We start from the raw sequence: 17680 nt of genomic DNA on the forward strand, positions 1-17680 counted from the left end.
AGACACTTTAATGTCTCAATTTCTCATTCTGTCCAGCAGACTGGAATAGATCCTTTGCACACCTAGAGATTGAAGCAGAAATCGTTATGAATAAAATAATTTTGATTTGAATCGTAGCCTAAAAAATTGGAATTGAATCGATTTGTGAGATAGTAAGATTCCTACCACTATTATATATGTATGCATATTAGGCTGGCCTCTCTCTTTTTCTCACATCAGCTTCAATGTCCCACAAATACATTATTTTAAGGGTCTTCATAGGGGAGTTACTGACCTGTAGACCATGCTGAGTGTAGTTTACTTTCTGGCTATAAATGCTGCAGTTCTAGTACCTGTTCAATACTAAGAATACATTGTCACAGTGTTTCATTCGAATAAATATGTGCATTGTTTTTGTTAAAAAAAGACATTGTGAGGATATTATTCACTGCAAAATCAAACAATAATTCTGTCTCATTTTCATATAAAAGTGTTCAGATATCTTTTCTTATCCAGTTAAATTTGAATTTGAAATTCTTCATTACTAGTTTGAGCAAGGCTTTTAAATGTGATCTTTATTTGTAATTTTATTGTTAATGAACAGTTATTGTGACTGCAATGAACCACTTCATAACTGTAAATCATTCCACTGTGCCTCCAGCTTTCTCCAGCTCATTCCGTCCTACTCTAACTCTCTCTCTCCTTCTATCTCTGTCCTTCTTACTCTGTACAGTACGGATTTAAAGCTAAAGCTTGTGCCCCCAGACAGTTAACACTCGGCACACCCTCAGATCAATAATTGGAAATATTAATTATATCAGCATAGATGGCCCCGTCAGAAGGGGGCTATTTATGCCCCTGTTAGTGAGCAATGCAGCAATATTAGCTTTGATGGGCTACTAATATGTATTAATGATCCCTGGACAAACATTACTCTATATTACATCTAAAAGTCAAAGTCAGAAGACACCGCACACAGTGAATAGCTATTAGTTTTGGGGGTTTTCTTGCAAGCGCTGTAAGTAAGTACTTCAGCATAACTGTTGTAAAAAGACCTTTATTCTGTAAAACCAGGACAAGATTTACAGCAGTTGTATCTCTGTTTACTGCATTGCTGTGTATTGGAGGTTCATCTTTTTGGATAATATGAAAGTGACGCTTGGGTTTTGAACTTGCACCAGGTCTTTGAAACTCTTTTTAAAGCAGTATTATTATCTTGCTACTAGCCCTCTCTCTGGTATTTAAGCAGTTTGGATTATAGGACTCCGTACTGCTCTATCCCGTTAAAATCTACTAGTCATGAACTCATTAGTGTCATAGATAGTGCCAACAGTAGACTCTAAATCCTCCCCACTACTAACAAGCTAAGTATGGACTACAGTTCCTTGACTAGCTCCATGCAATTTGAAATCGGACAGCGGAATGTCTTTTGTGGTCGGAGCCCAAGGCCTTTGGTCTTTGTTGGGACTGATGATAGTTTCATTAAAAACATTGTTACCCAGCCAAGCCAAATCTTCCAGAATGCAGAAGATATGTAAAAATGTATATAAATCATACAAAATGGTACGATGGTACCGTGTTTGTGAATGGTCTGGAGTAGTGATTCCCAACTTGTGGGCCGTGAAGGGCCGCCAAATCATTTCTAAAAAAGTATGATTTTTATTATTATATTAAAAAAAATATATATATACAGAATAATGCTTTCAATGGTAAAACTCAGTTATGTTTAAAAGGATATCAAACTTGTTTAAATATTATTTTCATTATTTTGTTTTGTTTTTCCTCCAAGTATTAGACATGTATTTATGGGGTTGGAGGTGGCCCGCGAAGATTTTTGAGACTTAAAAGTGGGTCCTGAGTTGGAAAAGGTTGGGAACCACTGGTCTAGAGTGCTCATGTTTAAGCATATCATTTTGTATAGCACACCATCAGATTTAAAGACTCGCTAACTGAAAGCAGAAACAAACCAACAGAGTATGTGTCTGTATTCCAGGCCTATTACACACTACATTATGTACTGTAGGCCTTGGGGGTTACTATCTTGCCCTCTGTATAAAACAGCAGCGTACGACAGCTAAGAGCTTTAATTCAACTGACTGGAGGCTTAACTGGGCAGACGAGGTGGCTCAAGAAAAGCATATGGAACTATAGATTTGCCAAAGCCCTGAGAGCAGCACAGCTTGTAAAGTGAGGAAACGGGAAGCCATATTTTCTGCTAAGGGAGGAAAATGAAGAGCAGTAACTCATTTGAAAGTTGTGAGGCCACTGAGATGTTGTTAGGCATCAGATAAGCTAGTTAATTCTGAGTAATCAAAAACATTGAGCTGAAATTAATTTAAACCTGGTTATGGACCCTAATGAAAAGCGCTGAAAAATGTCAATCGTGTCCTCAGGAAAGAGGAGCTGTTTCTTCAACATAGTAGGCTGGAGACACTTCTTTCCAGCCTGTCGACGAGATGCAAACACAAACAAAAAACTGTACAACACACTTAGGAAATTCCTGATGTGTACAATGTGTGACACAAATGTGAAACATAAAAATCACATTTTCTTTTAAGAGCGCTTTTTCACCATGACTATATCTATGTTTCCCTCATGGGTGTTGAAATGCAAATCATGCTGTATATTAATTCAGACACATTTGGAGGGAACATATTTTCCTTGCATATCACATTTGGATTGAAACCACCCCTAACATTCATATTTTGAAAAATGCATTTTTTATTATATCAGAACCCTGTTGAATAAATCAAGGTATTTAGGTCACATACATACCCTCAGGTAGATAAACAAGGCAAGGAAGCAGAATATCAGGCTAGGCATATAAAAGTTTCTCCATCAATAATGGCTCAAGTTAAAAACAATTTTCCCAATTTATAATTAATGCCCCGCAAAATGCTGTAATATTTTTGGCTGCTGTGCCATACAGAAGCAGGTGGTTTCGTTTGTAAATATGCAGTGTTTGCAGAGGGAAGTTATGCTGTCTTCTTCAGGGTGTGTTTGAAAGTGAAAGGCGGGAGGTTGGAATCAGAGCTGTAGAAACGCCACTCAACAGAGGAAGTAATCTTATCTAGGAGTTGCAGGCTTTCTGCCTTGCTTTCTCTCTGTATTTACTGTATCTTTCCCCCCCCCCTCTCTCCATCTCTGTTGTCCTTTTTCACTATCTCTCCCTCTTTCCTCCTCTGCTTCCGAACTGCCTCACCTTACCACTGCCGTGGCGAAAAACACCCTGATTAAAACGTGTGTTATTTGCAGAGAAAGTAGCATCACTCAGGTCCTCACGGGTGTGTCGGGAATCTATTAGCACCAGCCTACAGCGGATATTGTAAAAACATACCCTATGGTATCTGAAGTTAATGAATTGTCTCCTTGGTAACAGCAGAGCTTGATAAATTGTACTTAAAAGTCAATGCATGTGTTTGCATATAGTGCAGGTGTGCTTTGGAACGTCTATTTAATTTCTGCTGGAATGACATAATTCTCTTTACGTGGTTAAGGGAAATCGGACAAAGTGAGAGCCATTCGTAGTGACTGTTCACAACCATAATGCATTGCTTTCAGGAAAATAAATAGACCATTAAGCTGGCATATTGGAGGCTGAACAGTAACTAGCTGTAGAGAGAGCTGCCTCCCACACACTGGCATCCCGTAGAGACGGCTGAGATCATAGCATGGTAGTGAAGCCTCAGCTGTAGGTTTGGCCTTCTCCATTGTGCATGTTAAACAAAAATCAGCTTGCAGGATGGAAGCATCTTTTGTCCGTTTGACATGTCAAAGGCAAATTCAAAGCTTCCCTGTGTTGTTGTGAAAGTGCAGAGGCTTGTAAAGTTATGTGCGAATTTGTCTTGTGGACGATTTTTTTCCCCATCCATTCAGAGGTTCTTTGTCTCAGAGGTTTCTTTGAACACGTGTGATAGCGTGGTGGATTCTGTAATTTATCCGTATATGCCGTGGAGCAGTGCGCCCTGTGGCTTGGCATTAGCATACTGTTCAGTTACTTTCCTTGTGTTGTAAAAGAAAAAGAAATCACTTGTTGATTGGGAGGAAGAAGGATGGGGAGCGAGCCAAGAAACAAGTAGCTTAATCCTCAACCTTTACAAGCGTAATACCCTCCTTGTTTTCCTACAAAGACTTAGCCACTGCTAGTTATTATTTACGATGGGTAAATTTATGGAATAATTTCAGTGAAGGAAGGTTACTCTGTTTCTCAAGGTGAAAATGGATACGTTTAGCACTTAATGAATCGGGCCTGGGCCTCTCCCCCATATATCAGCATGTTATTAAGACATTTTAAAATCCCATTATGGTGTTTCTCCTTGAACATGTCATGCTTTTATTGGACTGCCCTGTCTTTAAATCTGACCTTTTCGGCTCAGCGCTGGAATTGAACTGAAAAAAAAAAAAGATACATGGGAGGACATTCATTCATTTATTTATCTTCTACTGCTTATCCTTTTCCGGGTTGTGGGGGTTGCTGGAGCCAATCCCAGCTCACACTGGGTGAAGTTGGTGTGCACTCTGGAGAGGTCGCCAGTCCATCGCAGGACCAACAACCACTGACACTCACACAATTTAGATTCACCAATTCACCCAAACACAATGTCTTTGGACGGTGGGAGGAAATCCAGGCAAGCACAGGAAGAACATGCAAACTCCACACTAAATGGTCCCAGGCCCAGGAACCGAACCAGCGACCTTCTTGTTGTAGGGCAACAGCGCTGACCACTATGCCGCCGTGCTGCCCAAAATATACATATGGGGTTCTAAAAATATCAATGCTGAATCGTTCAGTGAGTGGGATTTCAGTTTGACTGGGATGCCAGGTAATGGCAAACAATTTCAAGCAATAAAAAGATGTTTAAATAGAAGCTACAAATGGGTTACTGTAAATAGCAGACTCTGGTCTAAAAGGGTGCTTTTATGTTGCAGTAATCTCGTTATATGTTTGTGCCACTTTTTGCCCCAGATATATTAAAATTTGTGTTTTTATAATTAAATCTATTAGTTTTAATTAGAATGAAGCACAAGGGAGCACTTACTGTCAACTATCTGTGAACATGGGCATTACATATATGGATATATATACAGTCTGTGTGCAAATTGCAGATAGTGCAATATGATTTTGATGCATGTGTTAGAAAAAGGCTACTGCAGCTGTAAAAACAGATAAATCACAGATGTGTCTTTCAGACTTTTCCTTGCAAACAAATCAGGTCCAAGTCTGGTAAAATTGTTCAACTTGAACAACAATAATGGAAGAAGAAGGAGGTAAAAGTGGGGAAGGAGGAGAGCGTGACACAAAAACTGTGATGACAGAGGCATCTAATCCAGGCAATGCCATTCTTATCAGGGTCCAGTGGATTAGAGTGAGCCTCCTAACCAGAGAATCCTTCCTAGCCAGACACTCTCCACAGCCCAAGGCCCTGGATCAATAGGCCTGCATTGATCTCCCTCCTCCTGTGGTTAGATTCACTTTTATTAGGACTGCCTCTGCGTTTCTCACTTAGACACACATATTCACCCCTTCACCCTTTCACCCTTTCATGTCACCTGCCATGAAAAACCACAAATACAAATGTAGACACACGCACACATGCATACACACACACCATATTTTATTTGTGCCAGAGGGATAAGGTTGTTTTGTTTAAACTGAATTACAGGCAGCAGAACCACCATAGTGACGTGTCAGTTAAGCTGCATGATGGCATTTTGATTTCCTCTACAGCCAAGTCTCTGATCAGTACTGCACAGCACAGCTATTAGTATGTAAGAGAGGGCTTTTACACCTTTTGGTCTGTGGCCTATTGTTGTACCAACGACAGCCAGAGTCACCAGCACTAACTTCTCTGTTGCACCCCCCCCCCCCTTCTTTCCCCTCCAGATGACTCGCCCCATCCAGGTGAAACCAGCTGACAGCGAGAGTCGTGGAGGTAGTTGTCTTCTTTTCTTCATAATTTTTTCATCTCCTCTTTTCATCTGTCTTATCTAGGCTAATTCTTTTCATTCTTTCCTTCTGATCTCATCTGCTCTGCCGTCTCTGTGCAGTTTTCACTCTGATTTTGCCTCATTTACATTCATAACTGTAGCTATTTGATCATAGCACAGAAACTTAAAAAATTGTTTCAACCAAAATGTGCTTGAACATACATTAAACACATTATTCTAACACATAGGTTTCTGCATCTCTCTCAGCTTTTAGAAATGTGTAACAATTCTTCTGGATCTAGCCTCAGTCATTTCCTTTTATTTGCTACTGGTTCATATAAACAGAATTTATGGAATCAGCTCCCTGTTTTTTTCCTCCTCATGCTGCTTGCGCCCTTGTACTGTTTGTAATTGATTAAAGAGTCTGTTATTGAAAGGATGTAGGGCTCTGACGGGCCTTCCTGCTGCTCCTTTCTTGTTTCCTATGCCAAGAACATTATCATTGCACTGTAAATTAGATGGTGCTTGGACTGAATTCTGGCGTGATAGACAGGCAAAGGTCCCGTTAAAATCCACACTGCTTGATCTGTTTGCATCTTAAACACAAGAGTAAATGGTAAAGAGGCAAGAGAAAAGAAGCAGGAGCACATACAGCTTGCCAAACAATCAATAAATTTGCAGGGTTCCTGCCAAGATCCTCATTACTTGGCCTTAATTCTGTTGTCTTTGATCTCTTCCGTTTTTGGAAGCTTTCATTTACCCGCTGCTTATCTGCATATATGTTAATGAGATGAGCAGGCATCCTTCAAGTCAGTGGCAAAGACAATGAACCTTGCTGCTATTTTTTGGTGTCCATCCCATGTGTCATGCAAACAAAGTGAGTCTCTTTTTGTCATTTAAAGGAGGAAGACTGTTTTCAGCCTTTCTCATCTTGGTGAAGAGAGAGAGATTTGGGAAGGAAAAACAGGCAAGGAGGGAAGATGGAGAAATGATGCCAGCTGCATGCAGCTGCTGTGCTGCACTTCTGAGGCTTTACCTAAAAACCTCTGCCTATTTTGGGTGAATTAGGATGGCTGGCCAGTTGGCCGCCAGTCAAATGGACACAATCTTCAAAGAACATTGTAACCCCATTGAGACAGAAGGAGGAAAGGCCAATAAAGATCACTGTGTCTTTCTTTCTTTCTTTCTTTCTTTCTTTCTTATCAACCATTCATTCAGAGCTTTAAAGGAGCAGTAAGACAAGCAGAAGGGTCTTGTGCTGTCAAGATTGATGTCTCCTATAGCTCCATTGATTTTGCCATTGTGGTGCTGTGTGTCCACATTAACAATGACACTCAGCTGTCTCTTTACTTGGCTGTGAGTGGCCAGTTTTAGAGCTCCCAGGGCACTTTGGTCAGTATGGGGTCCTCTTGCTGGCCAGCCATGGGGACCCTACTGGGGAACAAATGAGTGCTGGAACAGACCTGAGAGTTGCACATCATCTTAAATGAACAGGTCAGAGTGGTGCCGCAGGGGCAATCAAACACTAGCATGACTTTAACGGGTTAGGTGGCAGAAATGCCTCACAGCAGAACAAGAGCATGGGAAGGGGAATGGACCTTCTCTTATGCTTGTGTGCTTCTAATCTGTTGGCCTTCATTATTTCTGTGATAATTTTGGTATTCTCCATATGTAGTTGTGTCTTCAGCTCATGTTAGCTGATGGACTGTGTTGGTGATGCACCCCCATGTCCTACTTAGACAAGCCTTTGCTTCTTGTTGGCCGGAAAAACTGCAAAACTTTTTCATTTCAGAACTATCCTTATTTCACACTGTCAAAAGTGCCAAGATAAAATTTTTGTTGTTTTGATTTCTATTTGCCTGCTGTTCCCAGGTTCCACATCAATAAGTTCAGGACTATAACTCAGCATGATATAAAGGAGACGAACGAGTGGAGGAAAATATATTAATTAGCGTGATGGAGGGAGGGACACCAAGGACAGACCTAATTCTCCATCCTGCTTTCTCAGGGGCCACTTTTAGTCCAATTGGGGCATATATTCCTCAGTGCACACAGTCACTCTACAACACACAGTCATACTAATTAGTCCCTTAATCTCATTATGAGGAGGACAGTTCAGATCACCTGTGCCAGGTTGGCCACCCATTAGGGAAAAGCTGTTACTGTGGTTTTATACCTCCTGGACCTCTGCTCCTCTAGGATCAACTCTCTACTGTTATTAAGACCAGACCAGTGTACTTACCCTACTTACTGTTGCAGTGAAAAATGAAACTGCCTGCCTACAGTCTTCAAACAGGAAGACATTCAAGTATATTCCTCTAACAAATTCTCCTAAATATTTGATGACGCTTGAGCAAAACTGAACAGTTTTGTTGTGGAAATCTTAATAACTTTTATGGTGTTGGACACTGAGAACACAATGGTAAACATTAGACTATATCCAGCTAATGGGTAACTTCACTGAGGCCATACAAGCGAACTACCTTGCCTATAGAAATTGAATATATGGTAGAGTAAATCCATCCAAACATTCTGTCAGCCCCTGCTGCTTAGCAAAGACACACTGTGAAATGAATATTAATGGCCAATCACCTACCTAATCTAGCAGAACAGCAGCCGTTACACATTGAGCCACCAACAGCATGAATGCCTCAAGTCACTGATGACGCAGACCATTCTGGGATGTCTGCATGGGTCTTTTTAAAGAGGTGGATGTGGGGACCTGTCTCTCTGGTCTCTGATATGAGGATTAGAGTTATGAGGCCCAGATGACTGACACTGACTGATGCTGAGATTTAATTTGCGATGGGCTGCTCAGTGGCTCCTTAGAGGGCTTGGCATCCTTACATGGGATAAATCAGCTTTAACCTCTTTGATGTCATCCTAAACCCCTTAGTAGCAACTCACTCATAGCAGCCAACCATTACTACCTGCCCATGCTTGTTTCCTGTTATTTTGAAGGTTCTTCCTTCAATTGGTTTCCTCTTTTCAACATTTTTTATTTAGCTCAACTTAAAAGACCTGTCATGCTCACAGGGAAAATAATTTCTCTGTGATGTTTTCTTTTACTGCATTCCTCCACTCATTTCCCAGCGATACCCATTGTTAAAGTTTTGAGCATAGAGATTGTCCGGAAAGCAGGAAGGAGCAGGCTATATGTCAGCTGGGGCTCTGCTGGTGTTGCAGCAGGCCTGCCTGGCACAGCTAGAGCTACAGCCCACTGAGGAGGCCTGGATTAGAAACAGGCTCTGGCATTATCAAGGCAGGCCTGCCGCCCACGCACACACCCACACAGAGAGGACAAACAGGCAAACACAGACATACCCATCAGGCTTCGGTACGCATACACACACACACACACTCTTTCTCTCTCCATTTCTCACATGCAAACAGGGACATACACAGTAGGAAAATGGATGTACATGCCCACAAAGACCCACGCCCAGTATATGTTGCATATTTATGCACACACAATGCATTCATGTGCTGAAAGTAAGGGGTCAATTTTTTTATTTATTTATTTATTTTTATTTATTTATTTTTTTCAGAAGCTGTGTTTCATGTTGCAGGCCAACCAGCAACTTTGCATTGTGTTTGTGTGTTTGCTCCAACTGAAGGACAATGAAAAGGTTTGCTCCAGTTCACTGAGACGTGACGAAACGGAGGGAGAGAGAAAAAGAGAGATTGAGAGAGAGAGACAGAGAGAAAGGCAATAAGTTAAATGGAGAGTGAGGGCAAAAAAACAAAAGAAAGAAAGATTGGGAATCTAGATTGAGAGAACAAGGCTACATGCTCTGTTGCTGTTCTCTGCTCAGTTTTTGATGATGAATTTATCTGGCGTAAAAGACAACAGGGGTCTATGTATTAAACATCAGTGGCGTTCTCCTTTTCTTACTAGAGAGATGAGCTCCCATGTCAGAGCAGCTCAGTAATGAACCAAGCAAGAAGGCCTCTAAGCTCCACTGATCCCCTTTAGAAAAGAAGAAAAATGTAGGCAAGAGGGGGAAGTTGGGGGAAAAGAATGACGGGGGTAAAGACAGATGGCAGGAGTAAAGAGGTGAAAGAAGTAAATTTTTACTCAGACACTAAAAGTGGGAGATAGAGAGAGACAGACAGAGAGAGAGAGAGAGAGAGAAGTGCAAAATAAACAGAGAAAAGTGTGGATAAACCAACAAGAAGGAGGGGCGGCAGGGGCAAAGAAAAGAGCTGAACAGCATATCCTCCTTTTGGAGAGCAGAAAACTATAGATTACTGGTCACAATGTGCTTGGCTGGGGATAAATGGAGAGATCTTGAAATAGTAGGTAGCATGTTCAGAGGTTGTGGGGATCAGGGTGAGCTAATCCAATGGTAAGGCCAGCTGTGCGTCACACATTCAGAGCTCATGCTCCTTGTCCAAATCCCCTCTGGTGCTCTTATACAAACAATACTGAAACAAAGGCCTTTGCTAGCCAGTCAGCTAACTCCAAAAAGCCGGCCTGGGATGCTCAGGTCACTCTGCCTGTAAGCTCTTACATTTACCCTCACATCAGCACAAACTAGTTTGTTATTTTGAGAGGGAGGGGTTGGCTGAATTGGGTTTAGAAAAGACTGACAAGAAGAGAGAAAAACAGGAGAGCAACAAACAGAGCCAGAGGAAGAGACCCCGAAATCATTTCTACAGGGATGTGCTTTGCTCCTGAGGGTCAGATTGTGCTGAGGCTATAGCAGTTATGCAGAGTCAGTGGAAGAAGTAGATCACAACAATTCTCTAATACGCTGGGAAGGTGGAGATCAATTAGTCTTATCTAACAAACTACTGATGATAATACCAACACAAAAGTTGCTGACATGGCAAAGAACAGGAAGAGAACACAGAGTGATGATGTAATGAATTCAGCTAGTTGAAAGATGCAGTATTTCTGCAAACACCGTGTCTCATACTTTTTTCCTACCACAACACACTATTGTTGCAACTTTAGCACATCCGCAGATGGGAGCAGCAGCAACTTCCAAAGTGCAGACAAACTCACAGAAACACTTCGTATTGTAGCACTTTGAATACTGCAAAATAAAAAAAATGAAAAGCAGAATTCTGGCACAAATTATTGTTCAACATTGGATGATTTGGTCATTCTTGATAAATAAGTGTTGCCATTATTGCATCTGACTGTCTGCTTGTCTTTTAAAAGGTACAAATAGATACATTCAGGCAACCGCACAGTCGTCATTGTTCCTTCTTAAAAAACACATCCCTTCGTCCCTCGCTCTTTGCAACGGTCTCGTAGCGTAGGCGGATCAGCAAAGGTTACTGTTGAACACAGAAAGGAAAGGTCAGAAATCATGTTTAGTTTTCCTGGGGCCGGGAGGTAATTCCAGCCAGCAGATTGTGTTCAGATGAGCAAGCAGGCGGGCCAGGCCAGTGGTGGAGATGCTCATGCAGAAGGAAGCGAGGCGGGGATGGGGACAAGGTTATCCAGTCAGCCACTGCCTCTCAGCCCCTCCGCTGTCACCCTTAATAACACCCTCTCCCTTATCACCGCAACAATCACCTTGAGAAACAAACTTGTCTTCTTTTAGAGAGGGATGGAGATGGGAAAGAGATGTTCCTTGTATGCATCTGGTCTGCTATTCTCATTACAGCATCTTGACGTCTCTTTGGGGACAAATGGACTACAGATCAATTTAGTGTTCAATTCTCCACTCTTTATAATTCTTTCTCTATATAGCCCTCTCTCTTTGTTCCCCTTCTATTCTTCAGCCGATTTTTCTCTGTACATTTTAAATACATCAAAACATGTTGTATAGTAATTGTCCAGTTTGCTTTCAAAATACGAAGCATTACGTTCTGTACCACATAAATGTGGTGCTTTGATGTTTGAGCTGTTACTTTTAAGGCACAGTACTATATAATCCTATATCTATATTACCAAAAAACGAATACAGTATTGTGTTATTGACAGTAGGTATTTTGACAAAGACTAAATTGGTATATTTTATAACAATATGGACCATTATTAACATTGTAAAGCGTCCTTAAATGTGTTTTGTGTGTGTGTGTGTTGTATGGTAGGTTATTGTAGAGTCCGGATTGTAGGATTTGGACTGCTGAAGCAAACACATTGCTCATTAGAAATGAATTCCATTTATATACCAGGTACAGTCATGTTTCCCTTTTCAATACCAGCCATTAAGGTCTTTGGGGACTATTGAGGCACTGCAAATAATACTATTACAATGCTATTGGAACAAGTTGACCTTTTTAAGAATTGCTTTATTTACCTCTCATTTTGTGAACTTTTTCATTTTACTGGCTCTTTCATTTCCATTCACTTTAAATAACCTGTGGAATAAAAATTGCTTCTAGACGCAACACTTTTTATTGCATTTCTTTGAAGGGTCTTAACTCTGACTTTAACTTGAATTTATAGAATTCCTGCAGGTTTTTAAATTCAATATCAGTTCAGCAAGTTTTGACACAGAAATGTGATGAGTTTTATAATTAATCATAATATGTGCTCTGTTCCTTTGATTAAAAAATTCATTGGAATGGTTGGTAGAAGTTGAGGTGACCTGCTAATGGGAAGTCTTTGGATATATAACTGGTTACAGAATGTAGACAATGGTAATGGCTTGTCTTTGTCAGCCCATACCCTACAAACTACCCTACAAACGTGTGTGCGTGCGTTCTCCATGGATTTGGTGCTCTGTGATTGCAGTGGAGCTGGAGAGGCCAGAGGAAAGCTCTGATTGGAGGACAGAGTCTACACAACCTCAGCCAAATCACCGCAATCACCCGTTTGCTCCTTCTCTGTACTTTAATGACACCACTTCATAAGGAACTAGGCTCATCAAGCAACCCCCCCACCCACACACACACACACACACACACACACACACACACATTTGCACAGTGAGGTCAGGCTCAGCAGATCGGGCGGGCATGGCAGGCCTCAGAACAGGGAGAGGAGGTCCACCAGCAGATGGAAGGAGATTAAAGCAGACTGGAGACACATGCAGACAAGCAAAGGAACACACACACCCACACACACTTTGAAACAAGTTAGACAAGCGTAATCATTTGCAGTATTGGGCTTCTGAAGTCTGCATTTAAATCATAAAACTGTTATTCACTCAGGCAAATTAATGTTTGTGAGATTTTTTTTTTTTTTGCCAGTTTTAGCTCAACAATAGATTTTGCCCTCTTCTCTTCACTGTCTCAAGACACTGAATTCTCTGCCCTAATTCTGTGACTCTTTTGCTCCCCACATTCTATGAAGAATAAAAAGTGAGCGAGACAAAATACTCAGGATCTATTCTGTGTAAAAAAGCTGGAAAGAAGGAAACAATAATGATTTTATCTCAGGCAAAAACATCAGCACACTTGAATACACACAAACATGCAGACTGTAACAATCAGATATGGATTCGTGAGCACAAGCAATACTGAAGTTTAAAATTGGTGGTTGTTGAGAGCTAATAGCTGTTTGTAGCTAATGAATTGCTTTCCAGTATTTGCAAGGTGTGGCTGTGTTTACATGTTTACTTAGTGTGTTTAATAAGAGGAGAAATTAAGTTTCCTATTCAATTGTGTTTTCACCTTCATCCATCCTGTTCTTGTAAATGTGATAGCTCAGGATTACCATAAGGGAAGTTTCTCAAACTTGATATAAATATCAACGTTGTATAGACTTGATACAACTTCGTAAGTATGAACTGAGTGGAATTTGCTGATGAAAGGTCAAAGTTCAAGGATACATTGACCTCAAAAAATATTTTTTTCACTATAACTCATACATAAATTATAACCCAATTTAACACATGTCAAATTGGATAAATTAATTACTTTTTTTTTTTTTTTTACCTTTGAGCTTTATCAGAGCCCAAGGTAAGCGTCACTGTGAAATCTCATTGTTCTCCAAAAACACTTTTGGTCATTACTCAATGACCAACTCAGGAATACAGCAGGAAGTTGTGACCATATTTCCATCCAACCAAAAAGTGGAAACATGAAAAGAGCACGAGTGACAAATATGAAATGAGAGACAGAGCAAATGTATTGCGAGGCACCTAAGTGATGAGAGAGAAAGAGACAGGGGGGAAAAAAAAGCATTTTTCACCTAGGATATGGATGGAAAAGAAATGTTTTTCAAGTCAGTATGAAAGACAAGAAAAATATGCAAGGTAGTCACTTTTTAAAATTTGCGTTTACACAATACAACACACTACAACTCTGCCCTGAAAAGGTTGTCAGAACACTTAAGTGTGGAGAAAATGGAAAATACCAAGTCACTTACCAGATAAATGCCAACTCAAATATTTGATTTATATATTTTTAAGTATTGCATCCAAATTTTATGAATGCATGGTGACAGTAACAGTCTTTTTTTTTTCTTTCTTTTTTTACATTTAAAAAGGTTTCAATAGCAGAAAGTGTACAAAACAAGGTGGAAGCAACCTGGATTAAATTAGATGAGCACTGAGATTGAGCATCTGAAACTAAATTGGGCTCACCACGTCTGTCCCTCCAATCTAACCTCTCCTTTCCTCTGTTGTTCCATCTCAGCATATTAACTCCATTAGCCTTTCATATCACCCTCTGTCTCTCTTGCTGTCAGTCGACGCCATTCACTTAAATCACTGTGTCATGCCACCATTGGACTGTAAAGGACACCTGCTCCAATTGAGTGATTCACACAGATATGGAGACGGTGGGTTATACACAGACTTAGTCAAATATAGAATCTGTAAAAAATTTGGTTATCTAGTGTCATGAGTATATTGTCTCCAACTTAAGCTGCAGCAGTTATTAAAGCAATGACAACAGACAAGGACGTAGGACATTGGGACGGTGCAAAACGGCACAGGGATGGCGCGTGTTTGATGCACCATTAGGGAATGCCAACGTTGGTTCAGTGGGCACCATAAAGAGGCTTTTAAATTAGGCCCAGCTACGTCTCACCTGCCTTTTCCGTCCCACCTGCTGAGATGACAAATAGTGCTGCGAACATGCACGCACTGTGGCACACAGCCCCATGATTACCCAGCCGCCCACTCTCCATCCACCGTCTTTCCACCCATCTGCCAGTCAAACGAGTGCAGAGGTAATGGAGAGAGAAGCAGTCATTCTGGGGCTGTAAAACTGCAGCAGCCGAAAAGATGATTGGGGTAACCTTTGCTTTGGTGCATGAAGGAAGGAGGAGCAGTTCAACATTATTCATAAGTATTCGGGTGTAGGTGTGTATACGTGTATTCTGGACTGAGTCATTATTACAACGCTGCCAACTGAAGTGGTGATGTGGTCATGCTCTGACTGCCCTGGCCATGCCATGGTTCATGGTAACTTGTGATGGGAGTTTATATTTTCTTCTTTTTTGAAATCCTTAAAAACGTCTCTTCTCTTACTAGATCCTTGCACTGATCTTTATATCATGCTTATATGATCTTCTAATTTGTTCTATGTGCCTTTCTTCTCCTGCATGGCTTCATATGAAACCCGATTTTACTTTTGCTCCACCTCATTGACAAGTCTATCAGGCAAATTGGCAGTGCCAAAGATGATTGGGGAATGGGCCTCTGCAAAAAAAGTTAAAAAGAGTATTCCCAGACAAATGAATTCTTTAGGGCTTTGGACTGGGTCCAAATGCAGGCCACACTGATGCAAAATACATGAACAGGGCCTGTGATAAAGAATACAAAGGCATCAATTTTTGGGAAAAATAGAGAGATGAATGAGCCTTCAAATGGCTGTCATACCTTCAGCTGTCAGAACTCTGACCTGACACTTGAGCCAGTTTTATAGAACAAGGACTTCAAAGAACACTTTGATAGTGCACTGTGTTGTTGGGTGAGATCTGAGGGTCCGAACTGTCTTTTCATTCTAGATTAGCTTCTGAGTTGGACTCGGACAAATGACAAAGGTGGAGCTGTGCCTTGATAAGGATTAGATCCCCATCTCCAACTGACATTATTTGTTGCCGACACCACCTGATACAGATCCACAGTTGTGTTTGTGTTTTCCTTTTTTATACCTCCCATCTTCTTTCTCCCATCTTCAGCTTGCTCCTACAGCTATAAACTTGTCACGAAACCCAAAACATGACACGTCATCACTTGAAATATAAATAAGCCCATTCGTTAGCTATCGATTTTCCCACCATTAGAGAAGCGAATGTTGATGTGGAAGATATTGCGGGTCAGTTTTATGTTGCTTTGAGGTTTTTCAAGGAATTTGGTAGGGGTAAAGAAAAGAGGCCAGTGTACAACTCTAATATTAAGAAAATGTCTGGACTAGTTCAGGGACATGTATCTGGCATTAATGTTATCAGGGAATCGGGGAGCTGTGCAGGCACAATGTGCTTTAGGGAAAGGTACAACCCTCGACATCTGCCTGCCTGGACTGCTGGCACACTTCAACCTAATATGCAGGATTGGAAGCAGGGATTGATTCCTTAATGTTGAAGTGAAACCTTCAAGCACTGCTGCAACCATCCTACTCCTGGGCGATCCTGGAATCCTAATCTGATGAGGCCTCTTAATCTATAGGAGCTCAGTTTAACACGACTGGTCTGACAGCAGGGGCAGCAGCCAATGACAGGAGGAACATGTTAAATCTGTGTCTACCAGGCGTGAGACAGGAGGACGGCGTCTTTTGGTTGCATGGTGGGTGTAATGAAAGCAGGGGTATCGGGAGATGCTCCCTCTCCCAGGTCAAGGAGAAAGTGGAGTTTAAGATGCTGGGGGATGACGAAATCCCCGGCTTGCTGGCTGTCAGCCCCCTCGGATAGTTGTCGTCCTCTTTCCTCCTGTCCCCTCTATCCTCCTGTTATTTTAAGAATCTATTCTCGGCCTCCCAGCATGTACAATCTGAATTATTTATCTAGAGAAATGGGATCCCAGCACGAGACTGAAACAGGATTTTATTTGTACCATTTGATTCCATTAAAATAAACAACATACAGAGCCAGTCATAAGAATTTTACCACATCCCCACCTAGCACTCGGTAAGGGCGCTTTAATGTGATTTATTTAACTTAATCCAAATCATATCTTTATTATGATTTTATCATTATCATCACATTTCATCACAATTCATTTTGCCTTTTTTGGTCCAAATGAATTATTCAGAGAAAACAGTAATAAAGATCTAACAACATAAAGTAGGTTTTGTTTAACACATATAATACAAAGGAGGAGAACTCCATCCACTGTTTTGGAAATCTGTTTGTTTTGAGTTTTCATATTAGAATATTTTATCATCTCTGTTCTCACACCACACATCTAATGTGTGTCTTTATGTATGTATGAAAGACAATTATCATACGCTAATATATGTGATTTTTAGTAACACTCTTATTACTTCCCTCTCTGTCTTAACGGTGCATGATGAGGACTAATTGCTTATAATGGTTGTTAATACATGAGCCCACAAGCACAAGATGAAAAGGTGAAAACAGACAGACAGATAAAGCTCTGCCTCAGTATGAAATAAATGTGACCTACAACTACCAAAGTAACGTAGAGTAACAACACAGAGGAAACAAAGGGATCTGTCAAAATCCTGCACTATCTCACCCAGTGTGTCTGTGAAATCCTTTCTTCACCCGTGTGTGCATGTCAGGCTACCTTGCCTTCTATCTGGATGACATTAATGAAAGGTGAAAGAGGGAATAATCAAAGATCACAATATTTTACCCTTGATACTGATGCATGTTGGTACACTGCTGGCAGGAGAGATCTCCTTGCCGCTCAGTTCAGCTCTGATCTGACATTAGAATTCACTGTTACATTTCTCT

General features: G+C 40.9%; 1 protein-coding gene across 28 annotated transcripts in view; it reads left to right on the forward strand.

Moving 5' to 3' along the window:
* Positions 1-17680, forward strand: part of celf5a (cugbp, Elav-like family member 5a) — a 169413-nt gene that overhangs the window by 90344 nt on the left and 61389 nt on the right. For 27 of the 28 annotated variants that reach the window (XM_029500989.1, XM_029501009.1, XM_029501005.1 and 24 more), the window contains exon 3: positions 5864-5912. In XM_029500989.1, coding sequence (XP_029356849.1) covers positions 5864-5912 — 49 coding nt within the window. Of the gene's footprint in view, positions 1-5863; positions 5916-17680 lie in introns of all 28 variants that reach the window. The other variant, XM_029500990.1, reaches the window with a different exon arrangement.

This window comes from Echeneis naucrates, chromosome 4 (genome assembly GCF_900963305.1).
Source record: "Echeneis naucrates chromosome 4, fEcheNa1.1, whole genome shotgun sequence".
Lineage (NCBI taxonomy): Eukaryota > Metazoa > Chordata > Actinopteri > Carangiformes > Echeneidae > Echeneis > Echeneis naucrates.